Source organism: Acipenser ruthenus, chromosome 6, assembly GCF_902713425.1.
Source record: "Acipenser ruthenus chromosome 6, fAciRut3.2 maternal haplotype, whole genome shotgun sequence".
Lineage (NCBI taxonomy): Eukaryota > Metazoa > Chordata > Actinopteri > Acipenseriformes > Acipenseridae > Acipenser > Acipenser ruthenus.
The window spans coordinates 2,547,811-2,574,814 of record NC_081194.1 but is presented as its reverse complement, the minus strand read 5'-3'; the positions used below and the strand labels follow the sequence as shown (position 1 = coordinate 2,574,814).

Here is a 27,004-nt window from a genome sequence, read left to right as displayed (position 1 = left end):
GTTCTGCTTTGTTTTCAAAACATAAAGCATATATACCCAGGACAGCAAGATCTATATTTCTGCACCAGAAGTAGAGGAGAAAAAGAAGCAATAAAAGGCACTTTTTTCTTCTTCTTTTCTGCAAGCTCTGACATATGCTGGCTATCAAAAAGGATTAGTGTTGATTACAAATTTGCAATACCTTTTGGCAAGACGGAAATTGTACTTACTGTTCATTAGCTTATGCGTTTAAGCAAAAAAGTACAGCGCAGCAGTTTAAAAAAGCAACTAAGGAGCTCGGTTTGACTGCATTAAATACATATTCGTCCATATAAAATTGACAGCAGCGTAACCTGAATTTAAAGTGTTGACTATAAAATTGCAAAACTGGATAACCAAAAATAGGATTAAAGAGGGAGTGTCTTATCAATTAACTTAGCTTTTTAACATGCATCTTAAATGACTGTGTGTTGACTTGTAGGCTTTTTTTTTTTTTTTTTTTTTTTTTTGCATCCAGTAATTGAATTTTATGAAGATTTCTCAGTATAAGAAACAAATACAAACTATAATAAAATCACGTCGAGCAAGACAGGTGTCCTTTTACAATAAAACAAAAATATATCTACACGCACGGGCAAGGGAAGCTCTATTGCCATATTAAGAGTCAGTTACCTTTATATTAGGCATTAGAAAAAGAAAGCACCTTGGTGTTCCAGCACACATGCTAATAGGTTATACATGTAGTCACACTTTCTACGAAACTGTCAAGAACTTGCATTTGGTTTCAGTATTGGTGCTCAGATTAGGGAAACGGGATGAAAGCCATACCTTTCACTAGGTATATTTGACCGTGCAGCTTTACATTAGAGCTGCACAAAACAATTAGTCGATTATTCTGATCAAGCTCTCCACAGGTGAGGGTCATCGGTGCTGATCGGGATAATTCACCATTCCAAGTGAAACGAGTGAAGAAACAGCTGCTTGGGTTTGTGTAGTCTAAGAAAAGCAGCAAATCATCACAAACCCAAGCAGCTGTTTCTTCACTCGTTTCACTCCGAATGGTAAATAAGCCCAAACACAATGGTCCTCGCCTGTGTAGATCTCTCTCTCAATAATCGCTTTGTGTCGGACTAGTTTGCATTTACATCACATCTGAACCGTTTCCATACTGGAGATATTTTGAACTTTGAAATGGCCAAACCAGGAAAAACTGTAAAATAAACAAATCCCCTAAGCACGTACTTCAGCTCTGGACTGTGTGGTTGTTTTATGGACTAGGAGTCGTCTCAGATGGCTGCCCCCTGGGTTACACTGTTCTGAAGGGAAATGGGCGTCCCTTTAAGGAGAACCCTCTACTTGTGTTAAACCTAAGGCAGGGACATACATAAGCCATACAGGACTTGAAATACATATTGAAGAAAAAAAAATCCTTATGCATGTTAAAACAAAATAGTGTTAATGACACATACTTGTGTTTAAAAATAAAACTTCATCAAAAAGAATAAAAAAGGTGACAAATTTGATTGATCTACTTTAATAACCCAACAATTTAAACCAATTTAAAGTGGGTAATACTATTTTTTTTTTTTAATTCTATAAATTAAAAAAATGTATTCCTTGTATTCAAAATTGCAGAATGTAGTGCTCGATAAGGCCCTAATGTCACAGTTCACTTGCAAATGCACAAAAACAACTAAAGTTCACAGATAAAAAAAAGGAAAAATACATCACAGTATCTAGAACTGTTTAATGATTAACTGTTACATTACCCTAGCTTGTCACGTTCACTTTGTTTTGGCTGCATTTTCATCAGGTGAAACTGGAGGAAGCGCGGTGTAACTGCACAATATAAAAAATATTACTGATTTGGCATTGGAGAATATATATATATATATATATATATATATATATATATATATATATATATATATATATATATATATATATTTTTTTTTTTTTTAAACATGGACTGTGATGGATATTCCGATAAATTGTAACACTGAAGAGAGATGGGCTTTGTATCAGAAAATTGGTGATGGAGTCAGAAATCGTGTGTGACGGGCAAGTGCATTAATTTGTTATATATAAATGGGGATTGCTTTTATTCTTAATACAAGGGCGGTAAAACTCAACAGACGTGTACCTGGGTAACGGACAACCGAGTGCTGACTGTACGGTATATAACAATACCCTTTATGGCTGCCCTAGCTAGCTGTCTTATGTAATATTAAATGCTTCATTAGGATCTTTTTTTTCCTGATTTAGACAAAGCAAGTGTTACCCATGTAAAAACCCCACCTTATTGCACTCACCTCAGTGATTTTATAAAAGCAATAACACTCTCCAGGTTGCACAACCCTCTGCTTTGCCTCAGGCCACACACACCCGCAGTGTGTTGCATTCGCGATTATTTTTTACTGCATGCTGTACAGAAGTTTAATTCATTAAATCAGCTGGTGGTATTCCTTTGGTCAACCTTCTCCTGGTATGTCTTACTAGCATTAGCACCATGGCAAAGGGTGCAGACACAGCGCGGCAGCACCAGTTAGCTTTATGAAAGCAATGGCAGATTGGCTTTGACTGTGTTGGCTAGCACATCCTCCAGTACAGTTCTGGTGCAATTTTCAAAGTGTGACCGTACTGCAATGTGTTAATGTAATGTAATAAACATGTCGTTCAGACTCAATGTCAACTGGTGGATTGCCTCCAAAGGGTTTCACTGTCAACCACGGTCTTCAGACAAGATCACCTGCGGTTTGCCTTCTGAGTCGTATTGCTTCTGCAAGTAAAAGCTGCAGTTCTTTTGAGCTGGGTTTTTTTTTTTTTTTTCGTTTTTACTCAGAAGCATGATGTAACTCAGAAGGCAAAATGAAGTAGGAGCTGTGGAGTTAAAATAAATCTACAGTAACAAAGCAATACACTGGAGGCAACATAAGCAAGATGGGGGAATGCTGTAAGACTGTTTTAAAGCCTTAAGATTATGAACCTGTGTACTTGACACTATCCTGTCTATTGTAAGTGTGCATGTTCTTCTTAAGGGTTGACTGGACAATTCTTGGTTATCCTTTTTTAGGACAGGTATCATGCTTCCAATATAAAACTTATGTTTTAAACAAGAGGACCGTAGTTGCTTTAAAACTCACTGATAAACATAAAAGAGCAGAAAAACTAAAACTGTACAACAGAGTTCAAAATACAAACAAACATATTGAGTTCAAGCTTTTCAAAAGGTGCTTGCAAAGTTAGTTTACTGCTTGTAGCTTGAAACAGGCTTTGCAATATACTTCGGATATCTAGCAGGCAGCAGCAGAGATGCAGGTGAGAACTACTTATCAGCTACATTTAACAAACAACATGATTGCTGTTTTTACAATAAAGCATGACACTAGAACATGTGCTTGTCATACTCTTTGTGATGTCTTTTACCGAGTATGCATGAGGGTTTTGGACACGGTTACTGATATTATATATTTTTTTTATTTAACCTTGACCGGTTCTCGCTCCAGCCACCGCACCCTGACTTTCTGTTTGTAGTGATATTCCTTCAGGAAGTCTTGGAGAACAGAGGGCAAAGGGAGCGCACCTATGCCATCGTAGGAGGTGCACCTAGAGATGGCCGCCCGGCAGATGTACTGCAGACTGAAGGGGAAATTTCTGTTGAGAGGCACAGTGAGCAGAGGTTCGAAAAACATGCAGGAGCTGGGGTCCTTGTAGTGCTCGAGCAGCCCGCTCACTGTGGAGGAGTGGAACACGCAGGGGTCGTGCGCGTCGAAGCTGAAGTTGTGGTTCCACTGCTCAATGCGGGCGTGCAGGGAGCGGTTGTAGCGGCGGAAGCTGACAGAGAAGAGGTAGTCCTCCTGCGCAGAGTCCCTGAGCAGGAACGTGCCTTCAGGTTTGCCTTCGAGCAACGCCTCGGCCTCGTAGCGGTCCATCACACCCCAGTAGCAGGGGTTGCTGGTGATCCGCAGGAGGTCTGGCACAAGGCAGTGAATGTAGTCGATCTGTGTGTGGACTTTCCACGGGCCCTGGCGGCTGAAATGGCTGTCCCCGGACATGTGACGCTGCTTCGGCCTGCGTGACTGCAGGCAGAGAGTCGTGGTGTCCTCCTCTGAGTCGCAGTCTATTTGTAGCGGAGCTGCAGCTACAACCACCGTCGTCGGCACTCCCCCTACGGCTGCTGCCGCGGCTCCTCTATTGTCCCCGGTCAGGTCGCTCGCCCCCGGAGCTAGCTTTGGTCCCAGCTTGTACAACGAGTTCACCTGCGGCATGGCCTCAAAGGAGTGGATCTGAGCGTTGGGAGGCGGGTCAACTCCTTCCTCGATGCTGAGCCTCCTCCTCTCCCGCAGCCGGTCCTCCTCGTCCTCGGTGGAGGTGACAGCGGGGTCGAAAGTGTCCAGCAGGGTGGTCGCCTGGGGGCTGGCGGGAGCCGTGTGCTGCTTGATGAGGTGCCACTTCTGGGCCAGGTCCGAGCCAGAGGGGAAGGGGCATTTCTCGAGCATGAGCTCCGACAGGTGGATCTTCCGTTTAGTTGAAAACAGAGCCTTGGTGGAGCGAGAGTGAGATCGAATGGGGAAGCAGAGTCCCACCGTGTCCTGTAACCTCTGCCGGAGGGTGAGGCTGCTCAGAGACCTACTGGAGGCAGCGTCCATATCATGCATGGAGCTGACCCCGTACCTCCGCTCCCGTCGCTGCAGCCCGCCGCAGGTCCTGCTAAAGCGCTTGTCTGTCTCCAGAGAGCTCTGGGTCTTTGCGGAGTGTTTTTTCTTGCTCCCCCAAGGGGCGTGTCGCGTGTACGAGTCCCTGCGGGCCAGACGCATGCCTGTACGGGTGCGCAGGTCCTCGCTGTCCTGGTCTATCGTGATCTCCACAATCTCAGAGATCTCTGAGACGCAGTTTGGGTTCCTCCAGGCGGAGTTATGCAGGGGCATAGGGCAGATTCCAAGTCTTTGGGAAGGGGTATCAGAAAGACAGGTGCCTCCATCTTCCTCCAAAGAGCACCGGTTGACGTTCACGTCCATGTTCTCGCTTCTGCTCCCACCTTCGAGATGGAACAGGTTTTGGCATCTGTTCTTCAGGTTGTTCCACATCTTTCCCACTTTATCCATTTACTGAGACACCGAAACCTGCAGCACAAGCAGAAAAAAAAAATATTATGTAAGACCAGGATTCCATCAGTTTTACAGTTTTTCAAAAGCAAAAATATGAAGACGTTCAGGGATGTAAATGAGACTCCCACTGCATAGCAGTTTGATCCATTGCTGACTTTTACTATAAGTTTAATTAGACCTGAGCTTGTTAGCTATACACTGGGGCTAATAAAGTACATTACAACAGGGATTTTAAATCAGAAGTGAAAGCGACACAGACTGGTAGCGTCCTCAAGATTAATGCAGCACTGTACTCCAGTTCAAATAAAGAGATGTAAAAAGGTGGAAGTATTATGCATGCACTCAGTTTCATCTCCTGGATACAGTAGTTAAATAACACCGCTGTCAGACCTGGGCTCAGTTCCCACTGTAATTGGGGAATTCTGAGTTCATTGCAATTACAATGGAATTGTAATTGGAGTTGGAGTTGAACATTGCAAGGCTCGAAGTTAATGTATATTTGGTAGCATTTTGCTTCCCAAAACTCTTAATTTGCTACTAGTTTTTTTATGCAGTAGCATTTTTCTGATCACTTACACTGAAGTGTATATGACGGACCCTGAGTGAACAGGGTGATTTTTTAAGATAACAGGCAATGACATAACAGGATATGAAGTTTATTCAGTGTCTATAAAATGCCGATTTAAATCAGGTCATGGAGAATGTCCCTTCTGGTTTTGTTATAATGTTAACCCTGGTTTCACCCGCACTAAAAATGAACACATAATAGGCAGATAATTATTACATTATCAAAACTCTGACTACGAAAACATATAGGTGTGTATGATTTGTTAGTTCCCAAAATCTCAGTCAACAACTGAAGACAGATAAGAGGATAATTAAGTGGTACGAAATTTGCACCGATGAACCATAACCTGGTTAACCGTACTGATGGCATATCAAATGCTTAGATGACAGATATGTTTGCATCTTCCATATGTCCCCATATAAAGACTAGGAGAGTTTTAAATCTGTCCCCATATGAGGTCACAATGCATGAAAGGGTTAAATATATCATGCAATACACTGTATCAAGTCATGTGGTTTGTATCATTGACAAAATTAAAACGTTAAACAACTTGGCAGTGAAACTGTTCATTTTTAGTCTAGGGGTCAGCTCAAAAAATAGCTTGCTTCTGTACCATCAAAGCGAAGTCACTGCAAGGTCCCTGACTCACACACACAGCTTTCACAAACACACACAAGAACAGCTGAGCCTATCCAACTGCACTGAGCTCACCAGGTATTTGCATTCAGAATTGCTGTTTTTTTTTTTTTTTTTTTTAATTATTATTATTATTATTATTATTATTATTATTATTATTATTATTATACTCCTGAATTTCTGTAACCATAGCATGTCAACATTATTATTAATATCGAGTGGATCTTAGAAATACTAAAATAAACTAAAAAGATTTCAAAAGATAAAAGTTACGTCAAAGTCCTTTTCAATGTCTTCTAATTCAACTTCAATTGTAATCTAATTTAATTACTGTAGTCTTTTTTTTTTTTTTAGTATCTCTCATTTCTAAATGTAGCGCTATCGATTTCTTACAGCTACGGGTGTCAGTAATAGAAAATCGATTGGGCATGGGGTTCCTCTCAATAACAAACACAAGTTCACCGTCCCTGGTGCACACAACTAATCACTAAAACAGTTTGAGAAACAAAGGGAATTACTGAGCTGGCAATATTTTGTATGCATTATCCACTACATTTTCTACGATGATAAAATGCACGCATCGTATCTAAAGATGAAAAATCTCAACGCTGACTTGTTTTAAAGTCTAAAAGCTGATCTTTGAATGTTTAAAGCACGTCAACTTCAAACAAGCAAAAAAAAAAAAAAAAAATAAGAGAGGAATTCACATCTGTCAACAGTGATGATTTACACAACACGAGAGTTTCATTTCCCAATAGCAAAGACGTGATCTCAGGTGAATGTGGTAACATACTCTACCCTCTCCATGTGCTGCACACAATGGGATGTTTTTATAATGCATCTAGTCTCTCAGGCCCGTACTGCTAGCTGACGTTTGGTACCTAGATCAGAAACATTTGAATTTCAAGACTAACTGCGAACTCACCACCAGGCGTAGAACTATTGGAAATCTGTGACTGTGAACAGAAATTTAAAATGAACATTTATGTAAAGTTTAACCCATTCATGCTCGGTGACATCACTGGAGGATGTCACCACCAACCCCACCCCCCATATAAAGCAATGGATAAATAAAAAAATATCTGACACAGATTTATTATGTGTCATAAACTACTTAAAATGTTTGTTTTTCAGCTATTTTCAATAACTAATGCATGACAGGGTTACACTTTATTTAAAATGTTGCCCTTTAAAAAGCACCTTAAGCAGTAGGTTAATCGCAATGGATTTTATGGAAGATTTTTTATTTAAAATGATATCCAGCATGTGCAAAGATGGCAACAGGACCACACGAACACGTAACGCACAGGTGTGTCCTACTTAAAGGGACCCAGCTCAATGTTAAACAGGACGTACTGATCCTCTGCTGAACCTGCTCCTATGCTTCTGTAAAGTGGCCCTTTGTCTATCTTTTAGATTCATTATTCAAACCTCTGAGCTATAGCAAACACTCACCTGCCACTTTCAAACAGACAAGCGAGTCTCTTATGCAAGAACAAGAAACACAAACAAGCTTTACGCTATGCATTTTAATGTGTGATGTGCAGCTGTTAAACAAGAATTAGTGAAGCTACTTCTCTCAAGAGGTAAGAAGACCCCAATCAAGTCTGGGTTGGAGACTGCATACTGTAGTTCTACAGATCTGACATAATGGCCACGCCACCAGCGCTGTGCCAACACTACAACCCGCGGATCTTCCTGCTCGCCCAAGGTACAATACCAAATAAAAAAGGGCTGCTCGAAAGAGAACAGAACCGCCTCACATTCTTGTTTTGGAAGTCTGAAGAATCTTTATTGCCAAAAAGCAGAGGGGCATTGCTTGTGTAAAAACATTGCGTGCTTGTCCCATTCTGCTCAACCAGAAGCAAAGCTTTTTTATTAGAAAAGTTTATTATATACTGCTGTCTAGTAAACTTTAAATGACAAATGGGTGCAATTCCTTAATGTCTGATAATGGTTGTTTGTTTGTTTTGGATGACATACACAATACATGTACAGTCATTCAGTTTTACAAGAGATTCACGTACAAAATGCAATGTACAGCAGCAGCTGTAGAGATGATACAGCTGAAGTATTTCAGAGAAAGAAAAAACAAACAAAAAAAACCAAACCACACACTTTAGAGCGCCGCAAGCAAAATGCTGGCAGACAGTCACAGGAAGTAAAAGGTTAAGCTTGACCAAGCCATACCGCACCTCTGGAAACAGAGTCCCCGCATGGACTGCAATTAAGATTTAATCACACCAGTTATATTGGAAATTGGTAATCTCTGTTTCGACATCTCAGAAAGCAATGAAGCAACTTTAACCAGAAAGCATAGTTTTCAGACTGGACGCCGAATGGGCTGACCTTTAGAAACCACAGGAAATGAGGATGATGATGTAGCTACCCAAACAAAGAAAAACAGTGTCTCAGAATAGCAGAGATTTGGAAAGCTGGAGCACAGAAAGAAGCCTGCAGCACAGTCCAGATGATTGTTTCAAAAGCACATGGCCCCTCACAGTGTTTGAGCAGACAGTGGATAATGGAATAATGGGAGCAGTCCAGTCCAGGTTTTTGTTCCAGCCAGTCAGGCCCTACTATACAATACAAGACTTACCAGTACTGTAATTTTTATTCATGTATTGCAATACCAGTAACCTACAGGCAATTATTTAAACTTAACTCGGATTAGATGAATTTCCTGATACTGCCAAATTTAGCAGCCACTTATTGTAAATTATTTCTTATAATACGACTGCACACAAATTTCCTCTTAGTGCAAGTTATGTTGCAGCCATAAAATGAATTACCCCAGTTCAAACAGCTGAATGCAAAGGGTATTGGGAAATGTAACCATCCAGATTTGCATGAACAAATTAAAACTGACAGTATGCATTTGGCTTAGACTCCTAATAATAAAGACAAGAACTGCTGGTCCCTTGAAATTCGTATTAATGAGAATTGATTATTTTGCTTGGTCATATTATATATATATATATATATATATATATATATATATATATATATATATATATATTATATATTATATATATATATATATATATATTGCTGAAATGACAGTTTGAAACAACAGTTTCAAACATGGCAAATGAAAAAGTGCTCCGTGTGATATGTGAGATTAATATATATTAAAAAATAAATTAAAAAAATACACAACCTAGGATCAACACAGCAGCTTTTAAGTCTCTATTTAAAAGTTTTAGACAGCAAAAAGTAAACAAACCAGATTATGCGCGTGCAAGCATAGTGATCGCTATGGAAAGCCATCTGGGTCAAAAAAGCTTTGTGCTGCTTTAGCACGAATGAGAATCTCAGGACAGAAAAAATGAAAGCACATTATTCTGAAATGCCTCGTTTCAACAGTGCTCAACTTGCTGGAAATGTTGTGTAGTGATTTTTATATAGATTGTATATATTATATATTTTTTGCGACTGTTATGTGGAACGTAATAAACAAGTCTCTTTTCCCTTCATTTTACACCATTTCCACCTTTGTTTTTTTAAAGTTAAATTTCAGTTTTTGTTTGCTTGTTGAGCTACAAAAAGGCACAAGTAAACCTCATGTTATTACTTTATGAAAACGTGTCTACGGGCACGGTTTACTGTGAAGAAACAGCAATGACAAGGAATTAATTAATTAATTAATTAATTAATTAATTAATTAATTAATTAATTAAATAAATAAATAAATAAATAAATAAATAAATAAATAAATAAAATGCAGCAGAGGTCACGCTAGCCTTTAAAAACGTGCATTTGTAAAAAGCATAACATCTCAAAATCTGCATTTTCAACCATAACATCTGCATATTGCATCAACATAGTTATATTATTGTCCAATGTAACTATTTCAGATTAATAAAGTTAACGTGCAAAACAGTACACAGTATAAATAATGGTAGTAGAAATAGACAAAGAAATAGACAAAGGATACAGGGAGCAGTGGAACCATTTTTACACATTGCACTGCATAAAACTACTTCGTAGTAAACAAAATTATTGGATAGGGATGAAAAGGGGATCTGTTGCCTTTTACATCTGTGTTTTAGAAACCCACTGCTGTTATTTTTTTGCATTTTATTAAAATGTCCTGTGTATATGACACACACTTGTGCGTAAATGTGACCTCTGAAAGGCAGTGTCAACTTTGTGTATGTGACAGAAATACAATGAGTTCTGGTGATAAATCTTCCTCCCGACCTGTGAGGGCGCTAAAGAACGGGAGGAGAAGTATCTGGAAGGGCTGGCCTGACAGTTCGTTTCCGGGACCGGAAAGTGGGTCAGCCTGGAAGGAAGCGAGACTCTGTTGTAAGACCGTATTGATTTGACAGGTAAACAAGGGGCAGCTGCAAGTAATAAGGCAGCTGCAACCGTTTACCTAGATATCATGCGGGATTACATATAGGGGCCAGGGTAACGCTGTTCTTTTCCTTCGTTTGGGTTAAGCCAAGGACCGAGAAGGACGGTATTGTGAAGTGCTGTATTACTCTGTAAAGAGTTGAGTGTGTGTGTGTTTTTGTTTGTTTATTGCTGTACAATAACTGTCTGTGTTTTGAAACCACCAGACAGCTAAAGCACATCCGGAGCTGTCGCCGTGGGCCAGCACAAACCGGATCACCACCTCACAACTGTCACCGAATAAAAAGTGTATTCACTCACCACCAGCACGACTGCACGCACCCGGGACGGGTGAACGTGTTTTTGTTTTGTTATTCAGGACTGTAACCTGTCGTTTCATCCCCGCGCTCTACACATCGTTGTGTATTGCCGGGGCTTATTATTTACGGTCGCTAGACCAGGATTTAAAATAAATAAAAACATTTGTCACTGGATTACCGTTGTCTGCCTGTCACTCCTGCACCGCATCACCGCTACACCTGTTCCCCTTACTAACCACTTTGCCACAGTGTACCATTTATTTCGGGAATTAACAAAACAACGTTTAACTTGAGCTGCTATTTGGCATCCTTTGTTTTGTAGTTAATTCACTGAGGTAAAGTAAGGCCTACACAACGTATTCTTTACTCGTGATGTATCTTTCTACTTTGACGTGTTACTGTAACATCTTGCAATAAAACACAGGCACACACACGGGCCACACACCCCTGCTCCTGCTGCATTCAGAGCAATATAATGACTTTTATTACTTTTTGAAAACAAACAAATATCTGAACAAATATTTATATTATGAGCGAATATCTGAACATGAAAATCCTGTGTTCGTCCCAGCATTAATAATTATATATATATAAAAAAAACTTTGGCGGATTCCGATTTCTGCGGACCTGCAGTGGCTCAATGCAATGCAATCAGTTGCAAGAATAGTACAATGCAATAAAACTATAAAGCTTTGAGGGCCAAAACTGCGCCATATGTCTAAGAGAATGCAACCAAGTGTGGTATACAGTGGATATCAGAAAAGGTTTTGAGGACAGGGATTGAAACCTATTCTGTAGTCTTCCTGTTACATTACTGGCAACTGGCAATGCTGTACAAACGAATCCCTTTGCCAAAATGATTCACTACATTGTATTTAAATTGGCACAGCTGTGGAGAACCTGAATATCTTCGAACAGCTATTGTAACTATCATTCTGAAAATCTGTTGTACATTCTTCAATTCAAATCACAAGGTATGGAAATGTATGTGTTCACATCTACAGTATTTAACCTGTGAGACCCGTGTGCAACTACTCAGCCACAATCATGGGAAAGCAGAAGGATCTCATCGAGCTCCTCTCTCTGACAACAGGTTCCCGTGCATTCTGGCTCGTCCCTCAATGCTGTGGCTGCGTTCACCAAACATCCCATCAAGACAGCCATTCCAGGTGTTCCTGGCATGGCAAACCACAAAGAAACATCACTCTGGTCAACAGCAGATGCAGCGAGACAGAAGCAGTTCGATTCATATTGTGACAAGGAACAAGCGTGCTCCAGTGAGCGAAATCACAGACACCTTCAACACTGGACAAGACACACAGCTCCTTCCCACTCAAACTGTGGTTTGTATGCTGTCGTTGCCATTCTCAGCTTGTTTAGCCAGTCAGTGTACTGCATATCTATTACCAAAAAAGGGCTCCCACAAATCCCTGGACTTCTGACAACTTTAAAATATTTTATGGAAGCTGTTATCCAAGTAAAAGTGTCCCCTAATTGAAGTCCCTGGTCATCTCATTTGTGTCAAACTGAAACACATTTTACCTGTCCCTGGGCATGTTACTACCCCAATTAGGGTTAGCTAATTACATTCAGGCATCTGGACGAGCATATGGATGCAATCTTCGACGGGGAAGTTTTCCATTTGAGAAAAAAAAAAAGAAAAATGGTTTACATTTCTGCTAATATTTTGACAGATTACTTAAACATTTATGAATTATTTTTGAGTCTCATCCAAGGTAAAAATCAAACACCTGCTTAATGTAAAAACTGCACCCTGACTTCATATTTGTAGACTGGTTAAGGTGGGCTGATCCTTGTTATTCCAGAATCCTCAAACTTTACAACACAAGCACAGAGAGGCAGACCGAAGTTCTCATTGCTTTGACTTGTAGAATCCGTCACACGAGATGCAGATTTAAAAAGCATCCATTTGTAACAATGCAAACACTGTCTGTAGTGAACCTGCTGTACAGAACTACTGTACCAGGCATTTCAGAGAAATTACACAGTATGTCACATTTCGGCTCTCTATAGCAAGTTTGCTTTGATCTAACATGGGGGCAAAGGACTAACAATAAAAACAGTTCTTGGAGTTGACCAAAAAAAAAGAAAAAAAAATGACTGTGTAATACATCAATATACATGCAGGAAAATAATACAGTAACTGTATTATTGGACTGTGTGGTCCAGTGGTTAAAGAAAAGGGCTTGTAACCAGGAGGTCCTCGGTTCAAATCCCACCTCAGCCACTGACTCAGTGTGTGACCCTGAGCAAGTCACTTAACCTCCTTGTGCTCCGTCTTTCGGGTTAGACGTAGTTGTAAGTGACTCTGCAGCCGATGCATAGTTCACACACCCTAGTCTCTGCAAGTCTCTTTGGATAAAGGCGTCTGCTAAATAAACAAATAATAATAACAACTGTTAAAAACAAATCATAGGCAATATTTCAACTACTAATCGTCAAGTTGGGATCCTGCAATTAAAACACTTGGCACTGTCACACAGTTTCCATACAGACACACACACACAGAAACTTAAACAGGATTCACTTCTTTAGATAAAAGCAGTCCGGCCCCAAAATGTCTGAAATACATCCCATCAAGACAGCCACTCCAGCGCAAAAATGAGTTTCTGTTTCATACAAGTTTTAATATGTTATATATAACCTGGTGCAAGTGAGCAGAGGGGTGACAAACAAAAAGTGTGGCAATACAGTTAAATGTACCGTTTAGGAAATGTAAACAAACTGGACTGTCAAATAAAATGTGCTTAACGCTACAACATAAAATAACGTAGCTATTAACAGGACGCAAATAATATTTTATGTGAAACTGATAATCCATGCGATACAAAACATACAAATAATCCTGTATGTGGTATCTACAGTACATTCTGTACAGCAATGCATTTCCAGGATTTTTCAGCACAGCTAAAGCACACCAGCATTGAAATAATAAATGTTAAATATGTATCAAGTTTACATTTTCTGTTTAAACGTATGGTTTCAACTGCAGCAACTGGCATACAGTCCAACTGAAAATTGATTTCCAACCAAGAAAAACTGGTGAAATATTTAACAGGAAGCACGGAATGAGTTCATACCTTGGGTATATTTTATTACATTCAAAACAAAGGGTGTTTGAAAAAAACTGTTTGATTTGACAACCACATGCCTTCTTCAATCTGTTTTCCATATTTCCATATCCGATTTGATATGGATTTATTTCATTTTTTTTAAAAATGTGAAAAAACAAAACAGTTTGTGTGAACTCTATGGAGTTCGAGAATCTGCCCTGCCATAGCTTTGAAAAAAAAAAAAACACATTATATGTATTATAACAGATAAACAGATAGGAAACTTAACATGGTACAATTGTGCACGCAGCGACTGAAGGGGAGATATAGAAGCTCTCAGTATCTGTGCAGCTTGGTTGTTTTCTACACTGTTTTCGCATCCACAACTATAAAACACTATAGACTTTTCAATGTCTTCAAACTGTTCTGGCATTGAGGCTGTAAAGATGTGCGCAAACAGCAAACGAAAAAAATAAACAAATAAAATAAAAAGCAGCCCAACATTAATGCAACCTATTCAAAATGATGCCACACACTTGGGGGATGACATTGTGAGTATTTTGTATATAAAGCAGTTGTACAAGACTAGCCAGTTTGTTGTGTTATAAATGTAACCCTCAAGCGACAGCAGTGTCTAATTACATGAAGAGCTGATGAGATAACCAGTGTCCGTCTGGACGAGGATTTTTACCATTCCTTCATGTAGGAGTCGTAGTGCTGTATCTGGGGCAGAAACACATGCTGTATAGTACGCTGACGTGGTCCAGCTGCAGAAGACTACTGCATTACATTCCTCTAGCTAATCCCCCTGACACTGTACCAGTGCTGTATTTACGAAGCCCTTTGGTCCACAGACTTTCTGAGCCCCGAGTGGTTTAAAGAATGTCAGGACTAGGAAACCAGTCAGTCATCGGGTGCTGCTACAGTAACAGATAAGAATCTGTTGTTCCATTTTCCAGGTCAGTCTATTATAAAAGCATCCAAACTTGCCCCAGATCTCCTCTTGCCTTCCCTATCGTCATCACTACGCACTTTAATCATGCAGCTAATAGCCTGTGTAACTTTGTTAGATAACAGCAATACAATTAATGTAATGCTAAGGCTACCAACAGGTTTAACACATACAGTATAACTGTTTTCAGGAAGCTGCACAGAGTTTAGATGCTGTAAAGGGGGTTTAAGTTTTCCATACTCATCAGCCAAAAATGCATTCATTTTATTGGTGTAGCTGACAGCTAGAACTGCAGAGGAATTAAATCTGTATTGTTAACCAGTAAGGCTGAGTTGTATCGGTTGACAACTATCCATAGTCAAGCCTGTGTATCGTTTTTGTGTTAAGGGTTAAAGCAAAGGAAAGCTTTTATTTTGTATTACATTTGCAAATCGGCAATTATTTTTTGCATTAAGCGCAGAGCTTCTCTGCTCTCCTCAGGTGTGACTCTGAATCTGCATGCGATTGAGCTCCCCTTGTCCCCCCTGCCCCGCCCCCTGGGAGTGTTTACTGATGGGATTGGATCTGTGCAGGAGTCTTCAAAGTAACAGAGCAAGTTAAGAGCGTTGTGCTAGAATTACAAATACTGTATCGACCGAGCTACAATTGCTTCCGATGTTTGCCAATTATTTTCTAAAGTAAGACAGCAAGAAAGTAATGTTTGGGATACTCCAGTAACACAACGAATTTTCATGACCATTTAATGAGATGGCACCCTACAAAACTTCAAACAAAATCTGCATTTATTCATCTGCTAGGCAGATTGTAAGCAACCTTATAAAAATGTACGATAGTAAAAGCATAGCAAAGCATAATAATGCATAGTGGAAGCAATGTAAAGAACAGTGAGGTATGATAAAGCATATTAATAAACATGGCAAACCAGGGTACATTAAGGTTAATACGTATGGTATTACCTTGGAAGAAGCACGGAAAAGTGCAAAAATACCGTGGCAAACTTGTATAGGGGAAGTGCCAGTCATTGCTTAAATTGAAACAAAATGTGGACACTGTCATGTACCTTAACACAATTACAACATAAGCCATGGACAACACTCTTGTTACTAAACTGCTGTGGACCATGATAACTTTTTTTTAATTAGTTTATTTCTCGATTGGTTGTTACTCGGACTTGCTTTAAATAACTTTTCTGGGCGGATTTTGCTTTGATCCCCAACTGGTACAAATCAACACGAATAAGGTTAAAAAATAATAACAACAATTCATATATTTTTAAAATACTATATGCAATTTAACATAATAGTTTTTAAATCATTACTAGCAATATTACACAGGAATCCACAGCTCCACATGTAGTATTACTGCATTTTTTATACCCTTTTATAGCGTTGATTAATCGATGCATCAGCTTTTTTAGAGAACGATATATCGATAGTGAAAATGAGGCATTGCCCCAGCCTTATTAAACAGTACCGGCACTTATATATATATATTATATATATATATATATATATATATATATATATATATATATTTTATACAGTGCACTCAGTTTATAAGACTCGCTGATATAAGAATCAACTGCATATAATGATCATATATTATATAGTGAGCTTTGCATCTCTGCTTAATGACCTGGCGTGGAGCAACCTCCACACCTCACCCTCTCTTGACTGGAGTCCCCCAAGGGTCAGTCTTGGGTCCTCTCCTGTTCTCTCTCTACACCCGCTCCCTGGGCCCCCTCATCGCATCCTATGGTTTCTCATACCATTTCTATGCTGATGATGCTCAGATTTTCCTCTCCTTCCCCACCTCTGACTCCACCATCTCCTCCCGTATCTCTACCTGTCTGTCTGCTATTTCCTCCTGGATGCACTCGCATCACCTCAAACTCAACCTCTCTAAATCTGACCTCCTTTTCTTTCCCTCCTCCTCCCCCTCCTCTGATCTCTCTATCTCTGTTCCTCTGGAATCTACCACACTCTCTCCCTCTTCCTCAGCTAAAAACCTTGGAGTCACCCTGGACCCCTGCCTCTCTTATTCCCAGCACATCTCCACTCTGGCACGCACTTGCAGATTCTTCCTGAGCAACATCCGAAGAATCCGACCCTTCCTCACCAACTATGCTACCCAGCTCCTGGTCCAGGCCCTGGTACTCTCCCGCCTAGACTACTGCAACTCCCTCCTGGCTGGCCTCCCTGCGTCCGCCACCCGTCCGCTCCAGCTCATCCAGAACTCTGCTGCTCGCCTGGTGTTCTCTCTACCTCGCTTCGCCCACGCTACTCCACTACTCCGCTCGCTCCACTGGCTCCCGATCACCGCTCGCATCCAGTTCAAGACTCTTGTACTAGCCTACAGATGCCTTGATCAGACTGCACCCAGCTACCTCCAGACCCTCATCTCTCCCTACACCCCCACTCGACCTCTCCGCTCCGCCTGCACTAGAAGACTGGCTCTACCTCCGCTACGCTCCCCTGCCTCCCGAGCCCGCTCCTTCTCCACCCTTGCTCCGCAGTGGTGGAACGACCTTCCTACAGATGTCAGGACTGCCCAGTCCCTGACCACATTCCGGCGCCTCCTTAAGACTCACCTCTTCAAACAGCACCTGTAGAACTCCTCTGTTGTATCCTGGGACACTATCACCCTTCATTTAAATATGCTTTATTTTGCTCTTATCTGCCCCCTATTTTACTGCATTTAATCCTGTACCTCAGAATATTGTAATCTCCCAAGTGTTTAATCTGTAGTATTTTGTACTTAATCATATCCTGATGTAACTATCACTACTTAATCATATCCTGATGTAACTTTCACTATTATCTGCTGTATTATTGAATTGTGGTTTGTCACACTTGAGAATTATTGTATTTCTTGTTCTTATTGTATGACTTATATTGTAACACTTGAATGTATTTGTATTTGCTTGCGATTGTAAGTCGCCCTGGATAAGGGCGTCTGCTAAGAAATAAATAATAATAATAATAATAATGAAAAACTGTGAGATTTGCATCTCAACAGAAAATAAGTAAGCCACAGATACTTAAATGCAGTGGTAGTCCTGACAGTAAGATACTGTACTGTCATTTTAATTCAAAGGCCATTACACGTAACACCGTACGGCAGTTAAACTGGGCACCCTCACGAGACGATCGCTTCTGAGGTATACTGCAGTAAAATAGGATTCTGCAGCCTTGAGTAAACATAATCATGATCATATAACAAGCTGCTTACCCACAGGACTTGCTTTGATGTATTGTCCTGAGTGATTGAGCACAATTGAGTCTTGATTTACAGTTTAAAACCAAAAATTGTTGCTGTTATTTCTTACAGTGCAGTGGGATAACAACCGCTAATAAAACAAACAAACAAAATAAGCCTTGCCTTCAGCTGGAGCACTAACTAAACAATACTGCGTGTGATCCCTGTGCATACATGTGGGAACTCATGACATCTAGTGGTCAACTCGTTACACTGCAGGGAACAAGCTCTTAATTCTCATACCAACATAGTGATTCTGCACCACAGTAATCATATCGGTCCGCTTTTAAGAATCAACCGCTTAGAATCAAAACATCCGGGACGGTTGTGATTCTTATAAACGGAGTGCACTGTATTATTTATTTAAATGGCTCAAACACTTCTCTATTCACATCCTTCGCTGTATTCTAAGATTTTTTTCTGAACACTTAGCAAAGTGTCAACCCCTTCCCTCGATGTCTCCATTTATTAACTGTTAGCCACTGTGCAGTGAAAGACTAAATTTGTTTCCCATTCAATATATCATTTTTTTTTATTCAGTCTTTTCCACAAACACACACACAGACCCTACAAGCTGCAGAGTTACTGCTCACCGTGTGCTTCCGGATTCCAACTGCGTTAAAATGAATACTTATTTAACAACTGAACAGGAAGCTAATTACCATCTAACACCTCTACTGTCAGATACACTTCAGTCAATGTATGATGTAATCACCACCAGTACAGTAGAGCCCGATGCCCCTCCCCTGCCTCACAGACCCTTGCTCCAACTCTCACAGCTTCTTTTATGACCCAGGTCCCAGTGGAGAGTCACTGGACGATTGAACAGAAGTTTTGTTTTTACTGGAATAATGCATAATATATAGCCCCAAACCGTCTACGAAATCTTGACCACTCCTAATATGGACAACTCAAGACAAAGTCTTACAGCCCCTTTGATCACTGTGTGCACATTTGTACAATGTTACGTTTTCTACCTACGTATCTATTTTATAAGGCACCGATGTGGTACGAGCTATAATGCATAGCTTCCACTTTAGAATACAGCAGCATGCACGAATCATCCCAGCTTCTTTCTTTCATGCTTTTTACTGAGAGCTGTACTTTACATTGCATACGACTACAGTACATTTAACTGTCCAGTGCTTCACCTGCTACCAGCTGTATCAGTCTGCCACAGGTAGGTACTGATTTTGTACAGGAATACACAAATGCAACAAAATGACTGTTCATTGATTAGGCACATATCCAGAGAACTGACCTGCTCCCCACTCCCCTCGATATTAATGAATTCCATCATCCGGCTATGCAGTACAGAACAGCAGAGCCACACACTATTGCAACTCACCGCTTCTTACAAATACATTCATTCATTCATTCATTAGGGCAACTGATACATGAATGCGTCCGTGTATAACATGGTATTAGCACCGTATAACACCAGTCACATACACTTTGCACACGGTCTGCTGTACAATAACCCTTATAAAAGTTTACAATAGTACACGAAGTGTAATAAAGCATAGAGAAAGCAAGATAAAGTATTGGTACGCATTGTGATGAATTGCGAGGTATAGTAAAAGAAAAGCTTGTGTAATAAATGCAGGTAGTATTAATATATTTAAATTAGTGTGTGCGTAATATATATATATATATATATATATATATATATATATATATATATATATATATATATATATATAAATACCATCTGCGTTTATTACACAAGCTTTTTTGTATTTTCCATTGTTAAAATGTTGTACATTAACTACTAAGCAGGCCTTCCCTGATTCAGACTCAAGTTTGACACTAGATGACCAGATCACCTGGTTAAATAATAATACGGTAACGCTATAGTAAAATGACAACGGTAGGTGCTCCCTGCCACCTCGAACGGTTGCAGTAATGGGAAACGATCGGTACGCAATTCGTGCTGGGTAGCCTTGTCTGCATTAACACATTATTAGAGTAGCGGCCTTTTCCCCAGGACCAGGCTGCACTAGTACGAGCAGCATTATGAAATCCTAGAAATCAGATGTTACCCGTCTGTGTGCCAATCGCCGCTACAAAGACAGAACGAAGACTCAGTTACTAGCGCGCTTTGTAAAAAAAAATAAACAAATAAATTAAATAAAATACTAAAGTCAATATTCTACAGAGTTGTCATTCTCGCAATAATAATGCACACAAAGTTTTCACACAACTAAACTGGCCATACATGTGTCACGCCAGGGTGCAGAAGCCCAGTCAGACTTTTGAAACATTTTTTTTTCCGACAGCGCTGAAAAATGGCCCGATGTTCTCGCTCTCTCAACCTACCTTTCTTTTTTTTTTATTATCTTTTGTCTGGAATAAGTAACACGCAAACTGGGCGCATATCCTCTCCAGCCGACTAGTAGGGTTTTAAAAAATCAGACGTGTTAATAATGAAATAGCATTTTGCAATGCCGTTTTTCGAGAAGTATTTTTTTTTTTCCAAATAAAAAAAAAATAAGTTAAGAAAAAGTCAAACTGTCCGTTTCCCCCTTCCAGCCGCGGATACTCTGTTTCCGAGGCTTTTCCTCTTCCTCGCAGTTATGGTCGCCAAGCCAAGCCGAGAAAGAATTGACGGTGGCGTTGTGCTCATTTGCAGGCGGGGAATGATGGACAACACGCCGCTCCAATGACAGCTTGACGCCGCAGACACATTTCAGACCGGGGACCGGAGATAGGAGCAAAACAAGGCAAGCGTCAAGCCAAGCAGTGACTGACGCGAATAGAAACAAGCTGTATAGGGGAGTGGCAACACGGGCAGCCAGTTGGAAATGTGGGTACGTTAAAAATGCAGGTGAAATACAATGCAACCAGAAAAATGTGTTGGAGGTGCAGACATGTCAAGATCATAGAGTAATTCTCTAGCTCCGTGAAGAACAGCGCTTGTAAAGCTATTTTTTAAGGTATACAGTGGCAGTGCTGCTAGAGTGACGTGTGCTATCTGTTTTACTAGGCAACGGTATATCTAAGTACTATAGATAGCACACCTGCCAAATGTCTACTGCAAGGGAAGGGACCCAGGCCGGAGCACGGCTTGGGGGCTAGTGTGTGGAAAGGAGACATCCCAGCTCCCTTTATTCAAGCACCAATTCAGATCGGTTTTTAGTTCATTTATTATTTTTAGGCCCTGGGTTACTATGGCAAGTTTGCAAACTGGGAAAGCGTCCCGAGCTGAAAATACATAACGGAACAGGAAAAACAGAACTGCATACGGCGAGCAGACGTTAATGTGACCCTGTGTTTGTACATCTAGGAAGACCCGTTTACCTCGATTCCAGCCACCGTGTAGGACTGAGCTCAGGGACAGGTGCATCACTTTATATACAACTTAAGACACTTCTATAGCGCCTCTCATCCTAAACGATTATTGTTTATTAATATCACCCACTGGGGGGTTATCATCAACCACAAATGGAGGACACATCTCCCCAGATGTTGGTCGACTTGATCCAGAACGACCAGTAAGTTTCATCTCTTAAACTTTTTTAAAAGTTTATATTACTACAGTATCTTTACCTAACCACTAACAACAAAATCAGTTATGTCATAAATGCATCAGAGACATTATGTATGAGCACAGAATAAAATAAAATAAAAAATCATTACGACAGCTGAAGTTATTTAAAGAGCTCAATAAAACTTATAGCAGCAAACGCACTGACATTGCGCAACCAGCCGCTGTATCGTCTCAGTCCCATTCTGATGAGTAAGCTTTCTTTCTTTTAGAATAAAGGATTAGGAATAGGCATATTAGAGTCTGCCAAGAGTGGCCTTTGATGTATATCTCTGTAGACTGAATCTCTCTCTCTCTCTCTCTCTCTCTCTCTCTCTCTCTCTCTCTCTCTCTCTCTCTCTCTCTCTCTCTCTCTCTCTCTCTCTCTCTCTCTCTCTCTCTCTCTCTCTCTCTCTCTCTCTCTCTCTCTCTCTCTCTCTCTCTCTCTGATTTTGATAGAATGATCCCTTTATCACGTCCCTGCAAAAACACTACTGCCTGTGGTTTCACAGACCCCGATAAGCACAGAACTGTTTGCACTTACAGTACCTAATGTTAGATAAGTCCAAGATTAGCGCTAACTGGGATCGATGAAAACAGCTATACATTCTGCTCTGCTTACATCGTTCAGAAAAGGTCATTCTTTTTTTTTTTTTTTAATTACAGCAAAACATAACGGGTGTTATTCATAAAAATAGACAGTATTCCAGAACGTCCCGTTAATTCACCGTGACGCTGTTTTGTCTGTTTCATAAAACCACCGTCACGATAAATAAGAACATAAGAACATAAGTGACGGTCCTGTTGTACTGGGTAATGCAAAATTAATGGCAAGTTTCCAGCAACCAATACAATTTATTATGCAAATGAAATTGTCCAGTAGTTATGACAAGCTAACGGTAAAGATTGTGCTTTATTCTTTCTGAGAGAAAAGGGAAAAAAAATCTTGAACAGCACTTTCAAGAAAATCGCTGCCATTGGCTTACCAAATTTCCAGAGTAGCCTTCAAAAGAAAAAGAAAAACCGAGGCCATTTTTTCTTCAATTCATTGCTGCTGGAGCAGCCCTGTAGCTGTAAGAGTATACAGTAGCCTGTGATAACGCAATCGTAATTTTAAAAATAAACATTGGGTATATAGTATCTGATTGAGATCAGTCGATTGAATGGAACATCATCAAGCAAAAATCATCCCATAGGAATGGGCCAACAGGTACCTACTAGCCTACCAACAGGTAGAGCAGGTCCGGATCAAGCGCTTTAATGGGCGTCGGGTGTAGTAGCCGCTAGAGGGCGCTAAAAAGCGGTGTTGAAATAGCACTAAAAATTACTTTTAATTTTTAATTAAGTCGGTTTAGGGGTTGAGATTAGGGTTAGGGGTAGAGATTGGGTTAGTTGTAGACATTAGGTTTAGGGGTAGGGGGTAGATTTAGCGGTTAGTAGGCTAGTAGGTACCTACTGGCCCATTCATATGGGCTGATTTTTGCTTGATAACATCCCATTTAATCGACTGATCTCAAACAGATCGGCTGGCAGACCATAACAACTTGTTTCTCATTGTCATCTAGCACCCGATTTCATCTAACCAAAACATTATAAATGTAAAAAAAAAAATACACTTTAAACATATGAGTAGTATTAACCCCTTCATATCTTTATTTTATTTTTGAATGGCGCTAACACAACCTTATAAAAATGCTCTGTTGTTAACTTAATGAGCACTTTAAAATAAAAAATATAAATAAATGTGAGTTGAATATTAGCAAAACTGTGACGATTTACCAATTTTACTTTTTCTGACTGAGAAAAGAATAAGGCTGAAAACTGGGGCAGTCACAGTTTCTCCAGGATGTGCAACTATTCATATTATTTTTCCTTAAACTTCCCTTAAAAAGTTTACCATGGTATTTTTACACTGTTCTTTTAGCAGTTTTCCCATGGTTACTCCATGCATTTACCGTAGTTTACCATGTTTATTAATCTGCCTTAGCATCCCTCTCTGTGCTTTACCATGCTTTCACTATGCTTTATTACACTTTGTGCTTTTACTCTGGGAAACTTTTATAAGGGTTGTTAGAGCTCATATCCCTCTCTTCACCTACTGGGGTCAGAATTCAATACTGAAGTGCATTTATTAATTATATAAACACTATATACAACACTCACTGAAACTGGCATACAGGACAGTGAGATTTTAACTACTGCACCACTAACATTTGTTTGGCTTCAGGCAAGGTATCCATAAAAAAACTCCATTACTTTCGATGTTGTCTACTCTACAGTGCCCCCAGGACAGATTAAGTCTCTCCCTAATTGATTAAGTCATATGGGGAACAGACAGCAGAGATGGCTGAAACTTTCATCTTTAGAGAGTCTGAAAGTGGAGCAGTATCTCACAACACAAAGAAGATTACATGGCGATCTGATTCAAGCATTCAGAATTCTAAAAGGTATTGACAATGTTGACCGAAGGGACTTTTTCGACCTGAAAAAATAAACAAGGACCAGGGGTCACAAATGGAGATTAGATAAAGGGGCATTCAGAACAGAAAATAGGCATGTTCTTACACAGAGAATTGTGGGAGTGTAGAACCAACTCTCCATTAATGTTGTTGAAGCTGTCACCCTGGGATTCTTCAAGAAGCTGCTTGATGAGATTCTGGGATGAATAAGCTACTAACAACCAAACGAGCAAGATGGGCTGAATGGCCTCCTCTCGTTTGTAAACTTTCTTATGTTCTTCTTATGTTCTTAACAATGAGTCTGCACTGTTTCATTGTAGCCACAAGATTACATTTTGTAGCAGAGGCGTATGTTTTCCGCAGTGGAATAAAAGAAGGCAACACAGGATGCAGATCACAGCAGTTAAAACTGCGATTTTTATTGAAAATGGAACGACAGGCAAAAGGAGCTCTTTTAGCAAAAAGGATAAGTAGCTCAGTAGGCAGCGCCAACGACACCAAACACAACCCCGGGCTGTGAGCAGGTAGCTCACAAATCCCCAAAGTAAATGATCAAATTGTAACACTATGGTACCACACATTGGGCAGTTGGCCAGTAATTCCAATAATGTTACACATAGCCTTTTAGGCATTTGCGTTTGCGTATATCATGACTAATACCCTTGCCTGTGATTCCAGGCCTCTTCATGATTCTTCTGTTCTCTGCCTTGTACAGTAATTACTAAGGGTTAACACTTATTGTTCCACCCTGGCGTGCTGCTTAGTTTTGTATGAAAGTAGATAGATTAGGGAAATTTGAAATCCCCCAAATTTCCATTTCACAATGCAGCTCCCGCCCACTGTTACCTCGACTTCGAGAAAGCAATTTCACAGTCTTCATATTTAGTGCCCACCTCACATTTGAAAAACAAGCTTTGATTTGGCGCTTTCAAAGCCTGCAGGTTTGTTTAAAGTGGTTAGAAAACAATAAACGAAAAAAAAACATACCAACACTGAGCCTCTGAGTTTTCAGACACGACCCATGAGTCATACTGCTTGAATACCTGTAGGAGCACAAGCTTATGTAGAGTTTGTGAGGTGTGATTGTATGCAAGGTAAGAGCATGCGCTTGAATGCAGCCAGAATAGTTTACAAAAATCTATTTTAAATCCAGCTGCCCAGCTTTAATATGGTTTTACCATGCTGCTGTATACAGTAGTAATGTAAAACTTGTAAGAAACTGATGAAGGCCAAATTGTATGTCTGCTGGAGTTGAGTTTTAGGTTACACTCTATGATTGAGTGCTGTGCGTTAATGTGAATTTTTAAACATGTTAACCACCACTTCTTGCATTTGCACTTGCAATGGCAGTGTTATGTGATGCACTGCCATTACAGATTCTGTCCTGTCCCTTATCGGTGAAATGATTATTATTATTTATTTCTTAGCAGACGCCCTTATCCAGGACGACTTACAATTGTTACAAGACATCACATTATTTTTACATACAGTTACCCATTTATACAGTTGGGTTTTTACTGGAGCAAGTACCTAGCAGCAGTGCCCCCCACCTGGGATTGAACCAACAACCCTCTGGTCAAGAGTCCAGAGCCCTAGCCACTACTCCACACTGCTGCCCCGAGATGGGGTTAAAAGCTCTAAAAAAATACAAATCCAGAAGAGCCTGGCTCTTGCATTGTGGTTAAGACGGTCACTTGTGGTGTGCGGGGTCACCGGTTCACACCCAGCCTCCACCCTGTTACACACTCATCTTCAAATTGGGGTGCTTATAATATATGAAACCAAAATAATAACTGCATTTTCACAGAAAACAGACAGCACATACCCTTGTATGAGCCCATGCACCCTACTTGTGCGATAATACATTACAAAATGTCCTGAGTGCATTCTGGGAGTTATAGTGTTAAATGAGTGGGTTGGCATCTGAAAGGAGACTCTTAACCACAGTGTTGAAATCTCACAGCGGCTGCGTTTTATAGCTTCTAATGCAGCAATGCAGCAGAACAGCAAGCTCATAAAACTGCTCTAATACAATTGAATTGGTTCCATTCCTTACAAAAATAAATGCATGGTGTCACATCCACTTTATATATGAGGCAGAGTCGACAAGCTCCAGTGGGCTGTCCCGATCCCAGTCCAAATAAAATAGAATAAAACCTGACTAATGTTACCGCTCTGTCTTTGGTGAACAAGTGTCAGAGCCAGTGGTTTAAAGGAGTGCTTCCCAGAAATTGAGACTTTTTGATAAATTATTTCAAGGTTCTTCCTATAGAATTGCACTAAGGGAGACTACAAATAGACATGGTTGGACTAGAAGTATTTGTTCTGTGCCAGGACCTTAATCTTCACAGAATCTGCACTGTGCTTTGCGAAAGCAGTCAGCCATGGCCTCAATCGGTAGGGACCGGGTCCATACCTAACTACATAACTGTACAGAAATGTATCTGTATCAGATCATTGGCTTAACTCCTGCTGGAAGAACTTTGAGCCCTTGTATCCAAGGAGGAGCCTTGGCTCTACTGCTGCTCTGAGACAATGGATTTATTTTTTGACGGCTGTCATGGCCTATTTCTGTTTTAAAATAGAAAGGAAGCAAGTTAGTACCCTAATCTGTAACTCTGCAACAATGTATCAGTATTAACTCCAAATGGGAGAATGTTGCTTGATATTCTGTGACCTTGACCTGGAACTGTATTACTTTATAATGCATATTATTGTATATGTTTTTTGTTTTTTTTCAGTATTTCCAGGGCAAATTCTTGTTCCCCCAATGTCATGTAAAC

General features: G+C 40.1%; 1 protein-coding gene across 1 annotated transcript; it reads right to left on the bottom strand.

Moving 5' to 3' along the window:
• Positions 1–2,792: 2,792 nt before the first annotated feature.
• On the bottom strand, positions 2,793–20,930 carry LOC117410664 (suppressor of cytokine signaling 5-like). Its single transcript, XM_034017382.3, has 2 exons — positions 20,556–20,930; positions 2,793–5,102 (listed from the first exon to the last, which is right to left on the bottom strand). The coding sequence occupies exon 2, from the start codon at positions 5,082–5,084 to the stop codon at positions 3,456–3,458; it is 1,629 nt and encodes a 542-aa protein (XP_033873273.1). The 5' UTR covers positions 5,085–5,102; positions 20,556–20,930; the 3' UTR covers positions 2,793–3,455.
• Positions 20,931–27,004: the final 6,074 nt, after the last annotated feature.

Bases quoted from the DNA above. Each gene is read 5' to 3' on its own strand.
- LOC117410664 (XM_034017382.3), bottom strand. From the start codon at position 5,084: ATGGATAAAGTGGGAAAGATGTGGAACAACCTGAAGAACAGATGCCAA.